The sequence below is a fragment of the Mixophyes fleayi genome, chromosome 1 (assembly GCF_038048845.1).
Source record: "Mixophyes fleayi isolate aMixFle1 chromosome 1, aMixFle1.hap1, whole genome shotgun sequence".
Lineage (NCBI taxonomy): Eukaryota > Metazoa > Chordata > Amphibia > Anura > Limnodynastidae > Mixophyes > Mixophyes fleayi.
The window spans coordinates 396,336,040-396,356,745 of NC_134402.1; the positions used below are offsets into that span (position 1 = coordinate 396,336,040).

The window sequence follows — 20,706 nt, forward strand, 5'->3', positions numbered from 1 at the left end:
AACTATGCACAGCAGACAGTAAGGTGCTGTTATGCTAGACATAAAAAACAGCACTTATAAATACAACACAATTATGTCACAATCATATAAATTTTATTATGAATTAAAAGGTGGTTTTCATAAAAAAAAAAGTGTAAATCAGCTGCTAAACATGTTCACAAGACAATATACCGCAATTTAGCACTGGGTTTGGAGTCACAGGGAGGACACAATCTTTTATCCGAGTGAGGACTTGAATCCACACCAAGGAGGTTTAAACAGGAGGGATACATTAGAAGCATTATTATTGAGTGCTGCATCACTGCCTCCACATATAGTTGTCCACACACTAAATAGGCACCCTCCAACACATTAAACATCGATCTATGTCTATATGTTTATTTAATTTAAATACAAGGTAAATATGTGCTGTTTTTGTATGTGTTTGTTTAAATACCAAACATACAATTGAAGCTTGTTCCATGGATCCCTTCTTTAAATACACCTGGCCCTTGAGAGCAATAAGAACTGGGTCATCATCTTTATTAGATATCTAGAAATAAGACACAATAAAAAACATTATTAAACTAGATATGAACATTACCAATATTACAAAAGATCATATTGGAGGGGGGTAAATGATCAGGACTTCTAGCCCGGTGATTTTAAAGAGAAAGGGATCATACAAATAGAATGGCCCGAGGTAGGGGAGTGGAGGTGATAACAGAGGGAATGGAGTTAGGAGATGGGTTGATAGGCATGAATAAAGAAATTCATTTTAGGGGAATACTTGAAGCCTTGGAGAGCAGAGGATAATCCAGACTTTGCTCCACAGGAGAGAAGCAGCCTGGATGAAGTTGTAGAGGTGGGAATGGGAAGAGGTACCCAGTGTGGTAGTGAGACATTGCCAGCAAAGTCCTGTTTGGGCTTTCAGTTAAAACCAAAGACCATTGTGAATGCGCCAGCCCCTGCTTGGAAGAAGAGTGCAGGGGTTTCAAATTTTTCTATGGGCCACAGCAATGGAGTGTTACACCCTTGGTAGCAGCTTTAGAAACAGGCAGAATAGAGGTAAATGCGGGGGAAAAGGGGATTGGGGGTTGATTTGATGCCACCTGCACAAAGCTCCATACAAAGCCAATGCACAAAGCCGACGATTGGCAGATAACGATTTGTGCATTATTGTGTCTTTAAAAAATAATAGGATTGCAAATTCTCTTGGTAATGGCCTAATTTATTGAAAGTGGTGTTGCTAATAAAATATACTGCAGGATACACATAAAATAAACGTTTATTTTGTTTATCAACACAGATAGATATTCGTTCTCTATGCGTGTTGCTGTCATCTATCGCCTCCCTTGGACCACACCAACAATTTCTTGAACACTTCTCTGCATGGCTCCCTCACTTTTTATCCTCTGACATCCCCAACATCCCTATTTCTAATCCACGGTTCAAAGATGCTTCCAAACTACTCTCTCTAACATCCTCACTTGACCTCTCCCATTGGATTGAATTTGCTACTCATCAGGATGGCCACTGTCTTGATCTTGTTCTCTCTAGACCAGGGGTAGGGAACCTGCGGCTCTCCAGGTGTTGTGAAACTACAAGTCCCAGCATGCTTTGCCAGTAGATAACCAGCAGATAGGTGGCAAGGCATGCTGGGATTTGTAGTTTCACAACACCTGGAGAGCCACAGGTTCCCTACCCCTGCTCTAGACTATGCTCAGTTTCTTATTTCCTTAACACGTCTCTACCCCTCTTGGATAATCACCTCATTAGCTACTCGCTCACCCCCAGTTCTTTACCCTCCCTAGTGTCAAACTCTTCCAAGCCTCCTCACAACCGCAGGAATTTAAACTCTATTGATTTTCAACAGTTTTCCACCTCTGATAGGGCAGTACCTCATTTTCACCAAACCCTAGCAACTGCCCTTGATCAATTGGCTCCAGTGACACTACATACTCAGCGTAGACTTTGTTACCTACCGTGTCACACTAAAGTAGCAAGAACTCGACAAAAACAGAATATCAATGGCGCAAATCTTGCACTTCTAATGATTTCATCACATATACTGGTATCTACCACTCCTATAGAAATTCTCTGCTAAAACAAACATGCTTCCAATCTCTCATCTATGCTCAGGCATATAACCCCAAATGCCTTATTAACACATTTAATCTCTTCTCAATTCTCCCACCCCAAAACCCTTCGACTACCATCAGTGCCCAGGATCTTACTTCCTATTTCAAGGATAAAAAAAATAAGATCAATAAGATCAGACTTGAAATTATATCGTCTCCCTCGAAAAGCAATCAGCTCAATTCCTTTGTAGCACCCTCTGACACTCTCTCTCTTCATTCGATCCCACAAATGAAGAGGAAGTTTCTACTCTCTTCTCATCTTCCTACTCTACCTCCTGTCCTCTTGATCCCATTCCCTTACAAATTGGTAGGTCCCTGTCTCCTGTGCTCATTCCACCTCTAACTACAATCTGTAATCTATCTCTCTCTCTCTCTACTGGTATCTTCCATCCCTATTCAAGCATGCAGTGATTACTCCTATTTAAAAAATAAATAAAAAAATCTGACCCAAACTCTCTCTCAAATTACCGCCCCATCTCCCAGCATCCATGCCCCTCCAAGCTTCTCAAGAGAATTGCCTACACTCGCCTCACACACTTTCTTATAGAAAACAACCTACTGAATTCTCTTTAGTCAGACTTTCTCAACACTCCAGAGACTGCGCTGACCAAGGTTGTCAATGATTTGATCACAACAAAAACTGAAGGTCATTACTCTCTTCTAATTCTCTTGGATCTCTCTGCTGCATTTGACACCGTTGACCACTCTCTCCTCATACAAACTCTACAATCCATAAGATGTCCTATCCTGGTTCTCATCATACCTATCTAATCGCTCTTTCAGTGTTAATTTCTCTGAATCCACCTCTGCTCCGCTTCCTTTATCAGTTGGAGACCGCAAGGCTCAGTCCTAAGTACTCCGCTATTCTCTATATACACCACTTCTCTTTGAAAACTAAAAAGCTCCTTAGGATTTCAGTATCATCTCTCTGCGGATGATACACAAATCTATCTATCCTCTCCTGATCTTTCACCATCTGTGTTGTCTCGCGTTACTGACTGTCTTTCTGCGATTTCATCTTGGATGTCTTCTCACCAATTCAAACTCAATCTTTCAAAAACTGAATTAATAATATTCCCACCCAAAAACAGAAGCTTCCTGCCTGACATTTCTGTTTCTGTTGATAACATGACCATAAATCCCACCCCGCAAGTTCGCTGCCTAGGTGTAATCCTTGACTCACAACTATCAATTATTCCCCACATCGATTCTAAATCATGTTACATACATCTAAAGAACATTTCCAGAATACGCACATATCTTACACAAGACATTGCAAAAACCTTATTTCATGCACTCGTCATCTCCCGCATCGACTATTGCATATCCCTCCTTACTGGTCTTCCCTAAGTCGGACTTGAACCCCTACAATCTATTTTGCACGCAGCGGCTAGATTGATTTTCCTTGCAAACCGTTCTTCCTCTGCTAAGCCACTCTGTCAGTCTCTACATTGGTTGCCTGTATTTCAACGAATCCAATATAAAATTCTTCTAACATACAAGGCCGTCAACAAAATTGCACCGACATACATCTCCTCACTTGTCTCTAAATATCTCCCAACTCGACACCTCCGTTCTGCGTCTCTCTTTCACTCTCATCACATCCTCCCATTCCCGGTTACAGGCATTTTTTCAGGCTGCACCCACTTTTTGGAATTCCCTCCCTCGCATAGTAAGACTTTCCTCTAGTCTTCAAACCTTCAAATGTTCTCTGAAAACCCACCTCTTCAGACAAGCTTATAATATTCCTCAACCTTCATCTTAATCTCCCTAGGTTACCCGATTACCACCATCTACACAGATAACACAAGACAACAACCCTCTGACCAACATTGCTGTGTGACTGATCACATAGCCCACTCAATACTTTTTACCTTTGCATTCTAGCTGGACCAATGTGCAATACGATGTAACACGTGCCCTTGTGTTTCAAACTCCCATTGTCCCATAGATTGTAAGCTTGAGAGCGGGACTCTCTTACCTCTCTGTCTGTATGTATTACTCAGTATTGCTTTATTAATGTTTGTTTCCAATTGTAAAGTGCTGCGGAATTTGCTGGTGCTATATAAATAAATGTTGATGATGATGATGATGATATAGTGGATGTAATGACAGAAGCACAGAGAAGTGCTGAATGGCTGGGGTAAATGTCCCAGGCTTTCAGTCTTGTGTGTGGGAAAAGCTTCCTAAAACGTGTTTTTCAGCTGTAGGAAAAACTGGTAAGGGACACTGGGGGCTATTTATGGAGAGAGAAGGGTGGGCGCCATACACCAGTGCCATTCTGTGTCTTCTGAACACCCAGTGTCACAGCAGACTAATCAGAAGTTGCATCTGGAAGGGGCTGACAGAAAGCTGCTAGCCAGTTCCCTCTCTGTCTGTCACAGTCTGGGGAGGAGGTTGGATGCCTCCTGAGAGGCACTGCAAACAGTCTTGTATTTTTGTATGACACAAGGTCTCTCACTTGAGAGAAGGTGTTACTATATGTCTAATGTGTGCCGGACAGGCAAGGATTTTGTTGCTGTATGTTTATTTTGTATGACTGGAAAATAAAACTAGCTGTGGCTAGGCAAACCAAAACAACTGACTGGTATGATATCTTTGCTGGTCTGTCTGAAGTGCAGCAGTCTACTCCAGAAGACAGTAACCCTAGTCTGATGAGCTCACAATATATCTATCTATCCATATTTATCTATTTATCCATATATACATATCTAACTATATCTATATTTATCTATCTAACTATATCTATATTTATCTATCTAACTATATCTATATTTATCTATCTAACTATATCTATATTTATCTATCTAACTATATCTATATTTATCTATCTAAATATATATATATATATATATTTATTTTATTTATTTTTTTTCCCCACACCTGATCAAGTGTTTTCAGTATCTCCTCAGTGTGATCTGTATCGGAGTACTCCAGCAAGACCTCTGCTTTCAGCCGCAGAGCCAGATCTTTCTGACGAGTGTCTCTCTGGGCTAAGTTCTCTTGTGAAAGTAGCTTCATAACTGAAGGGAAATAAGAAGCACTGTAAATAAATTTAAAAAAATTTATGCATAATTTAATATTTAATAATACTGAAAATGTCCTCACCTTGCTCACAGGATAAAACAGCCTTTTCATGTTTGCATATTTTTAGTTGAGCCTGTGCCAGAAAGTACCAAGCAGATGGACATAAATCTACATGCTTCAATCCTAAAAACAAAAATCAAAATACAAATTCCTCAATTGAGATATGAAGGGGATATATTTAGTGCATTAAGCATCAGTTGTCACACCGACAACAGAATGTCCTAGTTCACTATGGACATCAGCTCAAAAAACCTTGGTAAAAAAAAAAGGCGGTCATACTGCAATGACCCCACCTTAGCAGAGTGGTTACTTGACAGGCAGTTGACAACATACTGCACATTATTTTACACACTATGACTTAGAAGAGGCTTTACCTTGAGATAAGTTTTCTGCTGCCAGGTCATACTTTTTATCATGCAGAGATTTAATGCCCATCCCAATGAGGCCAGGGCCATTGCAAGGTTCCATTTCCACAAGCCTGCTGTAACATCGGACTGCATCTTCACTAATGTCCCCTGCAACATAACAACATGCATAACCTCAAGATCATCAACAGAACTTAATATTTAGAGAGTAGATATACTGGAAGTCATTTATGAAGCGCAGTGCAAATGATGCTTGTGTCAAAATTTATACACATGAAAACGGCTCTGTCTGCGAGGATGGAAAATTTTGCATATTCCTCACAGGCGCTACTAAAACAGGATTTGTCAAAAATAGAAAAGAAAGACTTTTGCTGATGGCGCACAAACAATTCACAACTATTGTTGTTGACCAAAAATAAAATACACTGGCCAAGTCACTCCAAAAAGTAGGCCACAATCCTCCCCAACTAAACTTACCAAGAAAAATGCATATAATTACAGTGCTAAAGACCAATATGGTATTTAAAAATCAATCACACTAATTATAAACAATATACACTCTCACAGATCACCAATTTGAATCACAATCATATTTATTAAATAATAAATAGCAAAACAGTGCCTCAATACATACATTCATTTGTCATTTTAAAAGGTCCTTTTAAACCACCAAAAATGATCATATCTCTATCCTCCTATTGGGGGACATTGGGGAATAGTGTGGTGGAATATGGCGTTGGGGACATTAAGAAAGTTGTTAGTTAGACCTAGCTCCTCCCCCTCTATAGCCCCTTCAGTTTAGCTTAAGTGCCCAGCATATCAGACTTTTGGGGCTGTTATGCAGCCCCATGTTGTTAGTGTTTTATTTATTTGTTTATTTTTAAATTCACTCATTCATTATTGCCAGCATCTATGAGACGCACCAGCAGCACTAACTGCATCGGAAGATCCTGCATGAAGCTTGCACGATTGGGCTCATTTAGGCTGTAGCAGCACACATCATGGTGGTGCACTGAGCGCGTGGTGCAAACCTTGCCTCGGGCTTAAAGACCGGGTTCAGCTAAAATATTTCATTGTGTATGGAGGACATATATTGCCTGGTGTGAAAAGAAGGGGTACTCTACCTCTTCTTTTAGGTTATCCAGGTTGCTTCTGTTCTTGCAGAATGGGCTGGATGCTGGTCTGCACCTTAGTTCACTTAAGGGTTAGGTGTCGGCTCTTTCAGTCTTCTTCCAAAGAACACTTGCTATCATGTCTGATGTTCAAGGGGGTGCTTCAAGAACAGCCTCCATAAGTTTCTCCGGAAGCGCCTTGGGATTTAAACTTGGTGTTAAATGTTTTACAGCATTTCCCGTTTGAAACCTTAGACACGGTGAATTTAAAGTTTTTGACTTGGAAAATGGTTTTCCTCTTGGCCATCTCTTCAGCTAGAAGAGTTTCAGAGCTTGCAGTATTATCATGCAAGTCTCCTCTTCTCATTTTTCATGAGGATAGGGCAGTTCTACGAAATAAGCCTAACTAAGGTGGTGGCAAGAATCCACATAAATCAGGACATGGCCATTGCTGCCTGACAAAAGGTCGGTTCTCAGTGGATGAAGTTTCTCTTTATTCTCTAGATGTAGTACGTGCTTCACATACAAATGTGCATAGAACTCAAGATGTGTGTACCACATAGGATCTTTTGGTCCCTTATGATGCACACAAGAGAAGCTGGCCAGCCTCTAAGGTGTTTATTACTTGGTGGATTATGGCTTTAATCTGTCAAGTTTATAATGGAGGTGGACAGCCTGTGCTGGATAATCTTCGGGATCACTCTACGAGGTCAGAGAGTGCTTCCTCGGTGGCACGGCATGATGCCTCGACTGAGCAGCTGTGTCAGATGGCCACTTGGTCCTTTGCTTACGCGTTTACGGAGTTTTACAGGTTTAATGTGTTTGTATCAGGAGATGCAAGTTTTTGGGAGAAAGTTGCTTCGCGCAGTTTCTTCTGAGTGTTACAACCCGTAATTACAGCTTTGAGATGTCCCCAATGTCCCAAAATTGAAGGATAAAAAAAAAAAGGATTTTAATACTTACGTAAAATCTGTTTCTTTTAGTCCATTGGGGGACACCGAGGGGTCACCCTTGATGCTTTTGTGTCTCCATTTTTATGACACTATTTTTTTTGTTCAAGAGAATGCTATTGTTTTCCTCCTTCTCTGCTGTTTTTCTCTCTATTGTCTCCTTTACAGTGGGGTTTGGTTAAACATAAACTGAAGCCTAAAGAGGAAGGGGGTATAGAGGGGGAGGAGCTAGGGCAACTAATAGCTTTCTTAAAGTGCCCAATGCCCTATTCCACTACACTATACCCCAATGTCCCCTGTACCTCCAATGGACTAATATAAATTTTACGCAAGTATAAAAATCCTATTTTTACATTTCACTTTATGAAAATACTAACTCAGTGACCTTAACTAGATTAACACTTTACAGTAAAATTAAAATACAGTGGTTGGTCTCTGGGCCCTTTAAAAATACACATAATGGCATGCTTGCATAAAAGCCTAAACTAATTAATGGGAGACTGCAGTAAAAGGGAAAATAACAATAGAATAATAATGTGAAACCTGAAATGTATTTTCTTTATAAAAATAACTGTCCCCTTATTTCATAGATTTGAAAAAAATGAGAACAATATAAACAGGAAATTACAGAAAACCATGCCAATTATCTCTCTCTATATAGCGTCATGCATTCCAGGATTTTATTTGTCATCATTTTAAACAAATACAATAATAATTTCCAAAGTTGGTTGAAGTTATTACAGAGCACAATGCATGAAGACAATTATATTGCCACCTACATGTTTGAATCTCTTAAAGAAGAAAATTAACTGATAATTGTGGTTTAGAATAAAAGAATTTCTGAATATCCTCCTCTGCAGAGTTATGCACAAGGCAATTTTCAGAATGGACGGAATTTTCTTCCCCATGATGAGTTAGAAATAACTGGCAATCAGCATTGAGGTAGAGTGGCGTGCAAGTATCTTTGTCACTGAATTCATTGCAATTACTACCCAATTCTGCGGAGCATTACATAGGGTCACCTTGTACGCTACATTTTCTCTGATGAGTGGAAAATAGCCGGCCACTGTAGTACATCTCTGACTAGTATAATGAGAACAATTCTATGCTGGAAAAGATATGCAACATTGAATGACATCCCTGTTGCTTGATCAGTGCAGCGCCCTGTATTTTCTTTCTTGCATATATACAGTATGCAGAAGTAGTCATGTGCTAAGTGCCTCTGTAGTAGAGGGGCCTTCAGCCTGGTAGCAGGAAGGTAGCCACAGGTACAGCACAGCCATTGATACACACACCTGCTCAGCTCCAGTTTTACCAGGGACTGGCTTCTTCCGGCAGGCGGGAAGTCCACCAATGAAGAGGAAATATTTGCAGTGGGCGTATTCCTCTCCCCCTGGCTGCGTGCAATGGGGTCTTACACACTGGCTCCCTTGCCTCTAGTGGCATAAGCCCTAACGAAGGGTGCCACCTGACCAGTTATTAAACCCTATAGCAGCTCCTTTGCTGGTTAGAGCAGTGTGCTGGGGGATTTTTCTCTGTGTTTGTTCCTTTCAGGATAACAGCATCCTTTCAAGCACCTGCTATAAACCTATAAATTGATTGAGAAAAGAGGATTTATGTACTTACGTTAAATCCGTTTCTCTGATTCCGTCTGGGGGACACTGCTTACCATGGGTTGTGGAGGGGAGCTTGGGGAGTTGGCACCTAACTAGTTAACTTTAGTACTGCCTACAGACCCCTCCCCTCTACAATCCCCCCGCCTCTTCCTCCTCAGTTATTTAAAAAGACCCAAGGAGATAGGTCAATCAACCAAGAGCATATAGAGGAAAGGCAGAAGGGAGGGATCGCAGTGTCCCCCAGACGGAATCAGAGAAACGGATTTAACGTAAGTACATAAATCCTCTTTTCTCTTTCATCCAGTCTGGGGGACACTGCTTACCATGGGGACGTTCTAAAGCAGCTCCCTAAGGATGGGACTACTCTGAAAGCCCCTGCTTGTAAGCATTACGAGCGAAATTTGCATCCGCGGAAGCAAATTTATTAAACTGGAAAACCTTTGTAAAGGTGTGGACAGAGAACCAGGTGGCTGCCCTGCAAAGCTAGTCTGCAGAAGCCCCATATCTCGCTGCCCAAGACGCCCCTACCGATCTGGTAGAATGGGCCGTAAGTCTCTCTGGCACCGGACGGTTAGCCTTACGTAAGCTTGCCTAATGGTAGCCGTAATCCATTTTGCAATGGACTGTTTTGAGGCTGGCTAGCCTCTCTTATTAGCATCATAAAGAACAACAAGGAAACAGTACGCCTCATTAGAGAAGTTCCTTTGACAAACGCGGAGAGCCCTAACCACATCTAACTTTTCCATAGACTCTGAATCCGAATGGGAAGTGGGAGAAAAGACCGGAATTACAATTTCCTGTTTCAGATGGAAAGCCGAAACTACTCTAGGAACGAAGGAAGGGAGGGTTCTCAACCGCTCTGTCCTTTGTGGAAAACCAGATATGGTTCCCGGCAAGACAGAGCTCCTAATTCTGAAAACCCTACGCGCAGATGCAATAGCCAAAAGATAGAGGACCTTCCAGGTCAACCACTTCAAATCTGCCACAAATAATGGCTCAAAGGGAGACCCTTTAAGCATGTCCAGCACCAGGTTGAGATCCCACGGTGCTGTAGGCGGAACATAGGGAGACTGAATATGCAAGACTCCCTGAAGGAAAGTCCTAATATCTGGCAAATCCGCTAATTTCAGGTGAAAAAAAGACTGAAAGTGCCAATACCTGAACTTCTAGGGAACCTAAACGAAGGCCTGCTTCCAGGCCATCATGAAGAAAAGCCAATAAACGAGGAAGACGAAAGGAGGACGTGTGACATGTCCTATTTTCGCAGCATCTGATATAGGCCTTCCAAATCCGGAGATAGGTGCGAGCTGAGACCGGCTTTCTGGCTCGCATCCTAGTGTTCGCCACGCTGGAGGAAAAAACCTCTAGCCCTCTCCAGAGGCTAGCTTAAACAGCCATGCCGTTAAACTGAGCTGAGGTAAAGTCTGGTAACGGAAGGGACCCTGCAGAAGAAGGTTGTCTCGAGACGGAAGATGGAAAACCTGTCCTTCCGCCATAGAGATTATGTCCGCGTACCAGACTCGGCGCAGCCATGAGTGAGCTATTAGACGAGTAAGGCAGGGAGGTCTGCCAGTAATTCTGAGTACGCGAGGAAGCATGGGGATCAGAGGAAACAGGCATCCCAACCTGAACTCCCATGACATCGTCATGACGTCCACTGCCACCGCTAAGGGGTCTCTTGCCCTTGCGCAGAACCTGTGAACCTTTTTGTTGTGTCTGGAGGCCCTGAGATATATGTCCGGAAGACCCCATCTCTGAACCAGGGACTGGAAAACTTCCGGATGGAGTGACCACTCCCCCGGTTCTGCCCCAAACCAAAATTTGAGCTGCAATATTCATTGCAGCTGCACTCCTGGTTCCTCCCTGCCTGTTGACATATGCCACGGCTGTGGCATTGTCTGACTGAACTCTGACAGGGTGGCCCTGGAGGAGGGACTGGGCCCCCCGGAGGGCCAGTAGAATTGCCTTCAACTCCAGCATGTTTATGGATAGGGCTGATTCCTGAACCGACCAAAAGTCCCTGGAGCCTGAGGTGCAGGATTACCGCCCCCCCCCCCAACCTTTAAGGCTGGCGTCCGTCGTGGCTATGATCCAAGACCATGGAGCGAAACACCTGCCCACTGTCTTGTGATCCTGCCCTGCATCAGCCACCACTGAAGTGAATCTCTCACCCTGGGGATAGAGAGATTCTCTGGAGAACCAAACGTAGGTGGGATCCTAACCATTTCGTCCACAGATCCCACTGAAGGCATCGAGAATGGGCTCGACCGAAGGGGATGGTCTCGAAGGAGGCCACCATCTTTTCCAGCAGCCGCATGCACAAGTGCATTGAGGGGCTGGGAGAGGACAAGACCTGAGTAGTAATACTCTGAATAGAACTGATCTTCTCGACAGGCAGGAACATCCTTTGCTGGCTGGTGTCAATAATGAGCCCTAGGAAAACCATGCGTTGACATGAAACCATCTGGGATTTCCTTAGGTTTATTAGCCATCCAGGCCCTCGAGAACCGCCAAGGTAAGGGATAAGTGATGACGTAAAGCAATTCTCCGTGGAGGATTTGATGAGCAGGTAGTCTGAATAGGGCACGACCTGAACTCCTTGAAGGTGAAGACATGCTTCCATAACTGACATGATCTTCGTGAAAACCCTCGGTGCCGTTGAGAGGCCGGAGGGAAGGACCCGAAACGGATAGAGGAAGGATCCCCACCAAGAATCTTAGAAGAGACTGATGTTTGATCCAAATGGTAATATGGAGGTATGCATCTTTTATGTCTATGGACGCCATAGACTGATTCTTCTGTAATCCGTTTATCCCTGACTTTAGGGATTCCATCCGAAATTTGTCCACCCGTAAGTGCACATTAAGGCCCTTTAAGTTTAGGATGGGACGAAAGGAGCCGTCCGGCTTCTTGACCAGAAACAGGTTTGAATAAAACCCCTGTCCCTTCTGGTAATCTAGGACCCTGCAGATAACTCTTTGAGAAAGAAGAGAGGCGACACAATCCTGTATCGCCTGCCTTCCTGATGGATCTCGGGTGGAGCGGGGTCATGAAGAAACGATGTGGAACCGAGCCCAGCAGGTCTATCCTGTAACCCTCTGATATAATGCCCCGAATCCAAGAATCTTGGGAGGACGCTGACCACTGTTCCTGAAACAAAGACAGACGTCCCCCCACTGGCGCCCCTTCCAGGAGAACAGAGTGGTCGTCAGGACGCAGGCTTTTCTTGGGTCTTGGAGGCCTGGCGTCTAGCTGCAAACGAGGATCTCCCCCTGGCATAGGAGCCTCGAGAATTGGGCTGTCTGCCTCTAAAGGACTGTCCTCTAGGCAAGGAGGTCCCCCGAAAAGGCTGACTAAAGGAGCTGACCCGAGGGTTTCGGCTCCTGCTAGGGAATACCGGCAAGGAAGTACTTTTGCCCCCCGTTGCCTGGGAGATCAGGGTATCCAATTCCGGACCGAACAAACCTGCTGCAGATAAAGGTATGGTTTCCACTGACTTTTTTGATTCCGCATCTCCTTCCCAGTATTTCAGCCATAACGTTCTTCTTGCTGAAATAGATGCAGCCTGAATAGAAGAGGATACAGCCGCTGTGTTCTGGGCCGCCTCAAAGTTACCCCGATGCCTCCTTCAAATGCAAAGCCAGGGGAAGTAAATCAGAGTCCTGCAAGGCCTCTGCCAGCTGGTCTGCCCATGCTTCCATGGCTCTAGCCACCTAAGCCGAAGCAAATGTGGGCCTAAAGGAAGAACCCGCAGCCGTAAATATAGATTTCAGCTGGGATTCCACTCTGCGGTCATTGACATCCTGCAGAGATGCAGAACTTGGAGCTGGGAGTAAAGTGTGCTTGCCAATCAGGTTATTGGAATATCCACTTTTGGAATACTCTCCCAGCGAACGACATATTCCTCCTGCAATGGGTACAGGGAAGAGAACCTTTTGGGAACAGAGAACCTCTTATCAGGCTGTTTCCAGGCTCCTTCTGCAATATCCTCAAGTTCCACAGAAGGGGGAAAACGGATAGCCTTTCTTTTGGCCTTCTTAAAGAGACTTCTGTCTCTAGGAGTAGTATCCTCTGGTTCTGGGAGGTCCAACGCTTGTCTCACTGCTAAAACCAAATCATTATAAATTGGCTTTTAGAGCTTTCTTCCTGTCCCAAAGGTTAAACCTGGTCAGGATCAGAAATAATTTCCCCCTCTTCCTCTGAAAACTCCTCAGAGTCTGAAAGGACCCTAAGGGTATTATCAGATCTAGGCCTCCTTCTTTCAGCAGGCGGAATGTTTGGGGATTCAAGTAACTGGTTTAGTTTATCCAAACCCTTTATAAATGCTGTAGACCATGCCGGATCTGTGGGAACAGGGGCTAGGTCTGTATGAGAAGAGGAAGGTCTTGGTATAGACGTTCCAATAGAACCTGTGGTAACAGGGAGGCCCAACTGAGTACTAGAATTATTAGCCACCGAAGTAGTCACAGTAGATAGCAATTTATTAGATTGAAAAAAACCATCTGTGCTAAAGAGGAAACCGACTGTGTCAGGGAGGTCACTCAGGCCGGTTCCTCCGTCAGTGGGGCTGAAACATGCTGGTTTTGCGCAGGGGGGACCCCTGCCTCGCAGACAGAGCAGAACGCCAACGGGTCCTTCTGCCCACAAGGTGATTTTACATTACATTTAGAACATGTAAAATATTTTGCAATAGGGCCCTTTCCCTTATCTGACATTTTTAATAAAGGAACGCACACCAAACACACAGACCTAAATTGATAAATTTAGCTGAGTAGAGAGAGAGAGAGATAAATGTGTGGAGAGAAAAGTGTAACTACAAGTAATCAACTAATCTAGATATAAAAGTTGTACTTGTAGTATTTTAAACACAAAATAATACCTAAGCAAGTAGGAGAACTATAACATAACCCCTACTAGCTCACTTGTATACAGCAATACAGAATATGTGTTTAAATAAATCTGATACTTAGCCCATAGGCCCAACAGGGGAGAAGTCCAGCAGCAGTATCCTGGTGCCCGCTCCCTCAGATCAGTTCTCTCTTCCTGGGCTTCTCCTTGGCGCCAGAAGACCGGGTTAGACCATCTCTCTCTCTGAAAGGAGGGGGAACTCTATTTCTTAGCTCCCCCCTTCAGTAATGCTGCCTCTGTTAGCGATTCTCCATATAAAAAATAAGAGGCATTTAAAGGCAGAGTAGTGGAGACCTCCAGGAGAGGTCTCCGCAGCAGATAATTCCTGATGCCCCCTCCTATGCATGAGGGGGGATCCCATTATAGCCCCCTTCTTTTTCAGCCACCGTAGCACTCCTGTGCCGAAATCCAAGATGGCCGCCGTTATGTGAAATGTCCGATAACCGGCGCTCTATGCCTGCAGTGGCAGCGCCGGTTATCGGGGAGGCTCCAGGAGTGACAGCGGTCCGTGAGACCGCTTGTCACTCCCAATTCAGGCACTCGTTTCTTCTGTCCCTGTCAGTGAGAGCCGCTGGCTCTCATCTGACAGGGGAATGCCTGCGCTGCTCTGCTGTGAGTGTGTTCTCTATAGTAGAACACACTCCAGCGCTGCCATCTGTGAATAAAATTTCAAAAGAATAAAATAAAAATGTAAATTTAAACTAAGCACTAAAAAACACTGCCCAACTCCACGGGCACCTAAAAAAAACTGAGGAGGAAGAGGCGGCGGGGATTGTAGAGGGGAGGGGTCTGTAGGCAGTACTAAAGTTAACTAGTTAGGTGCCAACTCCCCAAGCTCCCCTCCACAACCCATGGTAAGCAGTGTCCCCCAGACTGGATGAAAGAGAAACTTCTATTTCCATGCCTGAGCTCCCCTAGGAGCAGATGGTGAATGGTATGAGCTTCAACTTCAGTGGCCATCTTGCATTTTCCAGCACTTCACAGAACCAACTAAACTGGGTACACCCTGGCGTAGAGTAACTTTGGCAGCGTGGATCCCCCAGAATTGCATCACCTCCTCCTATGGACAAGGCACACGCATGGCACCAGCTCCTGCTTTGGAGTAAAAGTATAAAGTCATCAGCAGCACCATTGAAATCTGCCCAATTCCTTGGGCACTTAAAATGAACTGGGGTTCATTTTACGTGAGTGGGGTTGGGAGAGGGAAGGAGCTTCACTCTTTCCTCATCGCCCTCACCTCAACACCAGGTTAGCAGTGTGCTCCAGATAGGAAGAGAGAGAAATTAAATAATAACAAAAAATCCACACGCAAACACAAATTTGAAAACTGTCAATAACCACATAGTACTCGAAGAAAGAAAAGATGTCTTACCAGATTTAATGTAGTGCAAGCTAAGTACTTCCTGCGGATAACAGAAGGAAGGGTACAATGCAGTGATATTGTTACATGTCTCCTTTAACTTTGTTTCTTCATCCGCCATCTGATACAGATAGACAAATATAATGTTACCAAACAGCAGCTCCTAATAATCTCACGTTGCATAAACACACTATGAATATGCTGCAAAAAAAATTCCTCTCATATTTTTCCAAATATAATGGAATTGTGCATCTTAACTTTTATTTATTCAACATATACTGAAGACAGAGAGTATTTTGTGTAAAGTGCCAATGTAATATTCCTAAAATTCTGGCTCTAATTCTTAAACAGAAAAGACATATTTCTGTATTTAGTAATGCCACAGTTCTTAAGCTGTAACACAGAGTACAAGGTCTTTGCTGCGTGGAATTCCTCCTGATGGTTCATCCACACGAGTGGTTTTATCAGCTGCGTTCTAACAGAAGGCAACTTGAGAAACCCACTGGAATAATAGCACAGCATAGCGGTCCATTGATCTCTATGCTGCACCACTCATCAGCAGTGATACGCATGGTCCAGAGACGACAGAGAGAAAATAGTGCGGGCATAACATTTCCATTGCACTCTCCAAGCAAGGTACATCAATCAGCAGAGATCAATGAATCTCTATGCAGTACTTCTCCTTCAGTGGCTTTTGTTCTGCTTACAAATCACTTGTTCAGTAGAGAGCTTATTGGCTGTGGTGCGACCAGCCTCTGTCGCATGTTTTCAAAAACTGAAAACCCTTTTGAGAGTGCAATCAAAGTTTACAATAGGTGCATCAAGTATTTATGTATGATAATAATAAAGTAGAATGCAAAGAGTAATTCAGGATACAATTTATAATGCACTTATACTCTGGATCAGATCAACAGTTTAAATATACAAACCAAGTTATTGTACTTCATATTTTTGTTTAAAAAAAATTGACAGTTGGTGTACAGATTGTCAGGCGCCGTCCCGCTGTCTTCTCGGGACGGCCGCCTGCATCATTGCCCAGCGCATCTGGTTGCCAGGCATCCAGACGCGAAAGTCCCGGCCGCCCGGCCCGGCCTTCTGCACATGCGCGTCCCGTTACCTAGTAACGGGACGCTACTCTACAGTCTCGGCGGCAGCTGAGACCAGTGCTGTCCCCCACTAGTCTCCCATTGGTCCCTCAAACTATAAAAGGCCCTTCCTGAGCACTCATCTGTGCCAGAGTATCAGGTCTTCCTGCCTCTAGCATTTCTCCTGTGTTCCAGTATTGTTCCTGACCCTTCCTCGTTTGCCTGTGACCCTTCTGACCAGGACCGTTTGACCATCCCTTTTGGATCTCCCCTTTGTACTGCACTACTTGAACGTTACTGACCCGGTTTGCCTCACCACCCCTACGGATATCCTTGTGTACCTCCTATTACCAGAACATTACCGACTCTGCCTGTCTGACAATCCTTTCTTGTATCTCGCTATTGACTCGTGGAAGGACCGTGACCTGCATGTTCCTGCAGCGGAGTCCATACCTCCTTGCGGGGGTCCCTGGTGAATACCAGGGGCACGTTACATTTCGCACCTTCTTCCGAGTTGCGTCAACAATAGCAGGTACGCTATATAGTTGTGACACAGATGAATTTGAATACCTGAAATTCTGTTTATTAAGGTGGCTTACTTCATACAATTTGATTCTATATTAGTTGTTTTATGGTCTCTTAGGTGTTCTTTGCTTTACTATACCCCATCCACAGAGCATGTACATAACATTCCATTAGGGGAACAAAAGTGTACTTGACATGTAGTCTCTTGAACATGCAAATTAGATGTTCATCTGCAATCAGTGTAGTCCTGGTAGACGCACATTTTATTGACACTTAATGTATAGGCTGACCTCATCACTTACATTACACACTAGGTGGATGCCACTTCATTCATTTTTGAAGTTGGTGGCTGCCACTGGCAGGACCCGTAGGAAAAATATACCATGACATGACCATATGCAGTTCTCCAGCTGTTGAACTACAACCTACACTGTACTCATTCATCCTTTAATATATGAAGATTGATACATTTATAAATATCCTGTCAGGTTTGATATTTTCATTAAAACTTGTCCTGCAAAAATCCTGTTGTGAATTTGAGCTCCCGTTGTCATACCATATCACCCTTGCAAACCTAATCCTGAACTTTTCTTTAACCAGATGGTACAACTTGTGCATAACTAAAATACAGAAACAGTATGAGAACTTTTCTCTTTCTCCTGCTTGCAGCAAAAATACTCCATCCCAAATCGTGACTTAAACACTTATGGCCACTATTGAAGGAAAGAAACTAGATTTCCAAACAAAATGGGAATCAGAATTAAGGGAATCTTTCACAAGCGAAGATTAGGACAAAATTTTTCTAAATCAAGATGTCCAAATGTATAAAGTTTTCTGACATGATCGTAAAAATTGTTCACAGATGTATACCACACAAAATCTGACCAAATGTATACAAGTAGAGAGGTTGTGGAGCTTAATACATGTTTTTCGGAGTTGCCCACTAGCCAAAAAACGTGGGGATTGAGGTTTTTGAACTCATTTTCCACGTCACTAATACAAGACTCCCACTTCTACCAGAATCTTACAGCACTATCACCAACAACTCCAATCATATAACAGATATAGGAGAGCTGCATATTAATCGCAAGCAGATCGACATTAGCCAAATTTTGGAAAAACTTGTCTTTCAAAAAAACAACAAAAAACACTTTTAACATGTGCATTTTTTATTATTATTTTTTTTTTTTTTTTTTAGCTGCTTAAAAACTTGACCTGCAGTGTCATAACTACTGACACTGCTGGTGATGCCACATGGTCAGTGCTACATCTTTTGTGCTGAATTTGATGTCCACTGCTGTGGGCTTATCACTTAATTTCTTGATTTGCTAATGGTAGATGAATGAAAGGTAAGAGGTTAAATTATGGTATGAGATTTAAGAAAGAGTTAAAAGTTCTAGGATAGAGGGATATACCCACTGTACTGTCACAATCTGTATAATTTGCCCATTTTCCTAAGTGTATGTTGTGCTTTTAGTTTTAGAATAGGATACTATTCTGAAGGACTACAGATAACCTACCTTGGACAAGAATAGAATGTAGCGCTTACAAAGTGCCCTGTGTTCTTCTCCTGGAATTTCCTCCAGACAGGTGAAACCATTTTCAAATGCATTTAAGAGCTGCAATGGATGTAGGTTGGTTATTCATACAGTGAAAGCAATTGTACATAAGAACATAGTCGAAATATCAGCACTTTATATTAAGGGCACTTTATACAGACATACTATATTCTACAATAATTATAGCCTAAAACAGCACAATGCATAGAAGAATGTAGTGACCTCCATAAAGTAAAAACAACTATGTCGGCAGCAACATATTTCTAGGTAGTTCACTATATATATTATTTTTAACATTTAATAACAATAAGTTGTCTGAAAATACTTTGCACACAATAACTGCGTTAAGTCTGTGCACGTTTCAGCATATTCAACTGGTTTAATCAGAAAACTGACATGTAGGCAAGCAAAATAAGATGTTTCTGTACACATTTAAAGTCACTGTGTATGCACCATATTATTAATAAACAGTAGACTGGCATTTCCAGATGCATTCCCCCAAGCCATGATGCTATCGCAACTAGATTTCACAGATGAAGCTATATTCTGAATTATCTGCTATTCATGCATTTCATCGCCCTTTCATCTTGCCATGCCTCTGGTCCAGGTTTTGTCAAACACTTTGATCTTGCAGCTCATCTCTTTTTTTAATGGCCAACTGTAATCTGCCCTTTCTATTTTTAGTGCTGATGGGAGGCGTTCATCGTGCTGTGCTACATATACAATTCTGATCTTTTAGTGTTCTTCCAACCTCTGATCCCCTGAACCTCTTCTAACCACACTTCAATTTCTCTGCTGCCCCTGTTATTGCCAATTTCTCAACGTCTATAACACGATTGACATTATCTTTTCAAATTATTCTTAAGTGTTGGTTTAGCTATGTCCAGTTTATGTGCTATGGTTCTGTTGAACATTTATGCCAAAAAGAACATTATAAATTTAGAACAATACTATGTAAGTAGCATTCTGAGGTCAGTGTCACTATGAGAATACAACAGTGTGACATAGACCTGTATGTGAAACATCAATACACGAAGAAACAAGTGACCAATAAGAAATACATGCTAGACCATTATAGTACTTATGCTCACCTGGAATAGCGGATGAAATACAAGAAAATAGTTACTGATCTAAAAAGTTAAAGAGTGAGGGCTTGATTCATTCTTGGACATTACCTGAACTCAACTAGCGTTTAAAATGCATTCATGTAACTTGTGCGCATGTAAGACCATGTACAAATATTTTCATTTAAATTTGGGTATAAGTTTGCTCTGGCTAAATGTTACCTGCCGTATGTAGACAGACAGAAGAGACATCAGGATAAGCACATGCATATGTATGTAAAGTCCGAATGCATGCAAAAAAAAATAATAAAAAAAATAACAAATAGGATTTTTATACTTACGTAAAATCCATTTCTCCTAGTCCATTGTGGGACACCAGGGACATTGAGGTATAGAGTAGGTGAGATAGGCATGTGGCACTTTAAGACAGTTATTAGTTAGCCTTAGCTCCTCCCCCTAGCTCCTGACTGACAGCATGCCAGGGCGAATTGCAGAGGTCTTCAAAAAGAAGGGTCAACACTTCAAATATTGCATAAACTGTAATTGTCAATGAAAGCCTTTGACACCTATGAAATGCTTGTAATTTTACTTCAGTATACCATAGCAACATCTGACAAAAAGGTCTAAAAACACTGAAGCAGCAAACTTTGTGAAAACCAATATTTGTGCCATTCTCAAAATTTTTGCCCATGACTGTAGAGATAAAAACAACAGAGAAAGAAAAAAAAATAACATTCTCTTGACCAAAAAAAGACAACATGTCAAACAAAAAGAGAAACCAGAGCATCAAGGTTGGGCATCCGGTGTCCCCCACTGAACTAGGAGAAACAGATTTTACACAACTATAAAAATCCTATTTTATCCCACATCCAATTTTGGGACAACGGGGACATCCTAAAGCCTACAATACAGGTGGGAACGCTCAGAAGAAATGGTAAGAAGCACCTTTTTCCAA

General features: G+C 42.6%; 1 protein-coding gene across 2 annotated transcripts in view; it reads right to left on the reverse strand.

Moving 5' to 3' along the window:
* Positions 1-20,706, reverse strand: part of SKIC3 (SKI3 subunit of superkiller complex) — a 124,689-nt gene that overhangs the window by 83,722 nt on the left and 20,261 nt on the right. For both annotated transcript variants that reach the window (XM_075181094.1, XM_075181103.1), the window contains exons 7-12: positions 18,649-18,747; positions 15,531-15,639; positions 5,582-5,722; positions 5,229-5,330; positions 5,004-5,143; positions 446-532 (exon numbers count right to left, since the gene is read on the reverse strand). In XM_075181094.1, coding sequence (XP_075037195.1) covers positions 446-532; positions 5,004-5,143; positions 5,229-5,330; positions 5,582-5,722; positions 15,531-15,639; positions 18,649-18,747 — 678 coding nt within the window. The remainder of the gene's footprint in view (positions 1-445; positions 533-5,003; positions 5,144-5,228; positions 5,331-5,581; positions 5,723-15,530; positions 15,640-18,648; positions 18,748-20,706) is intronic.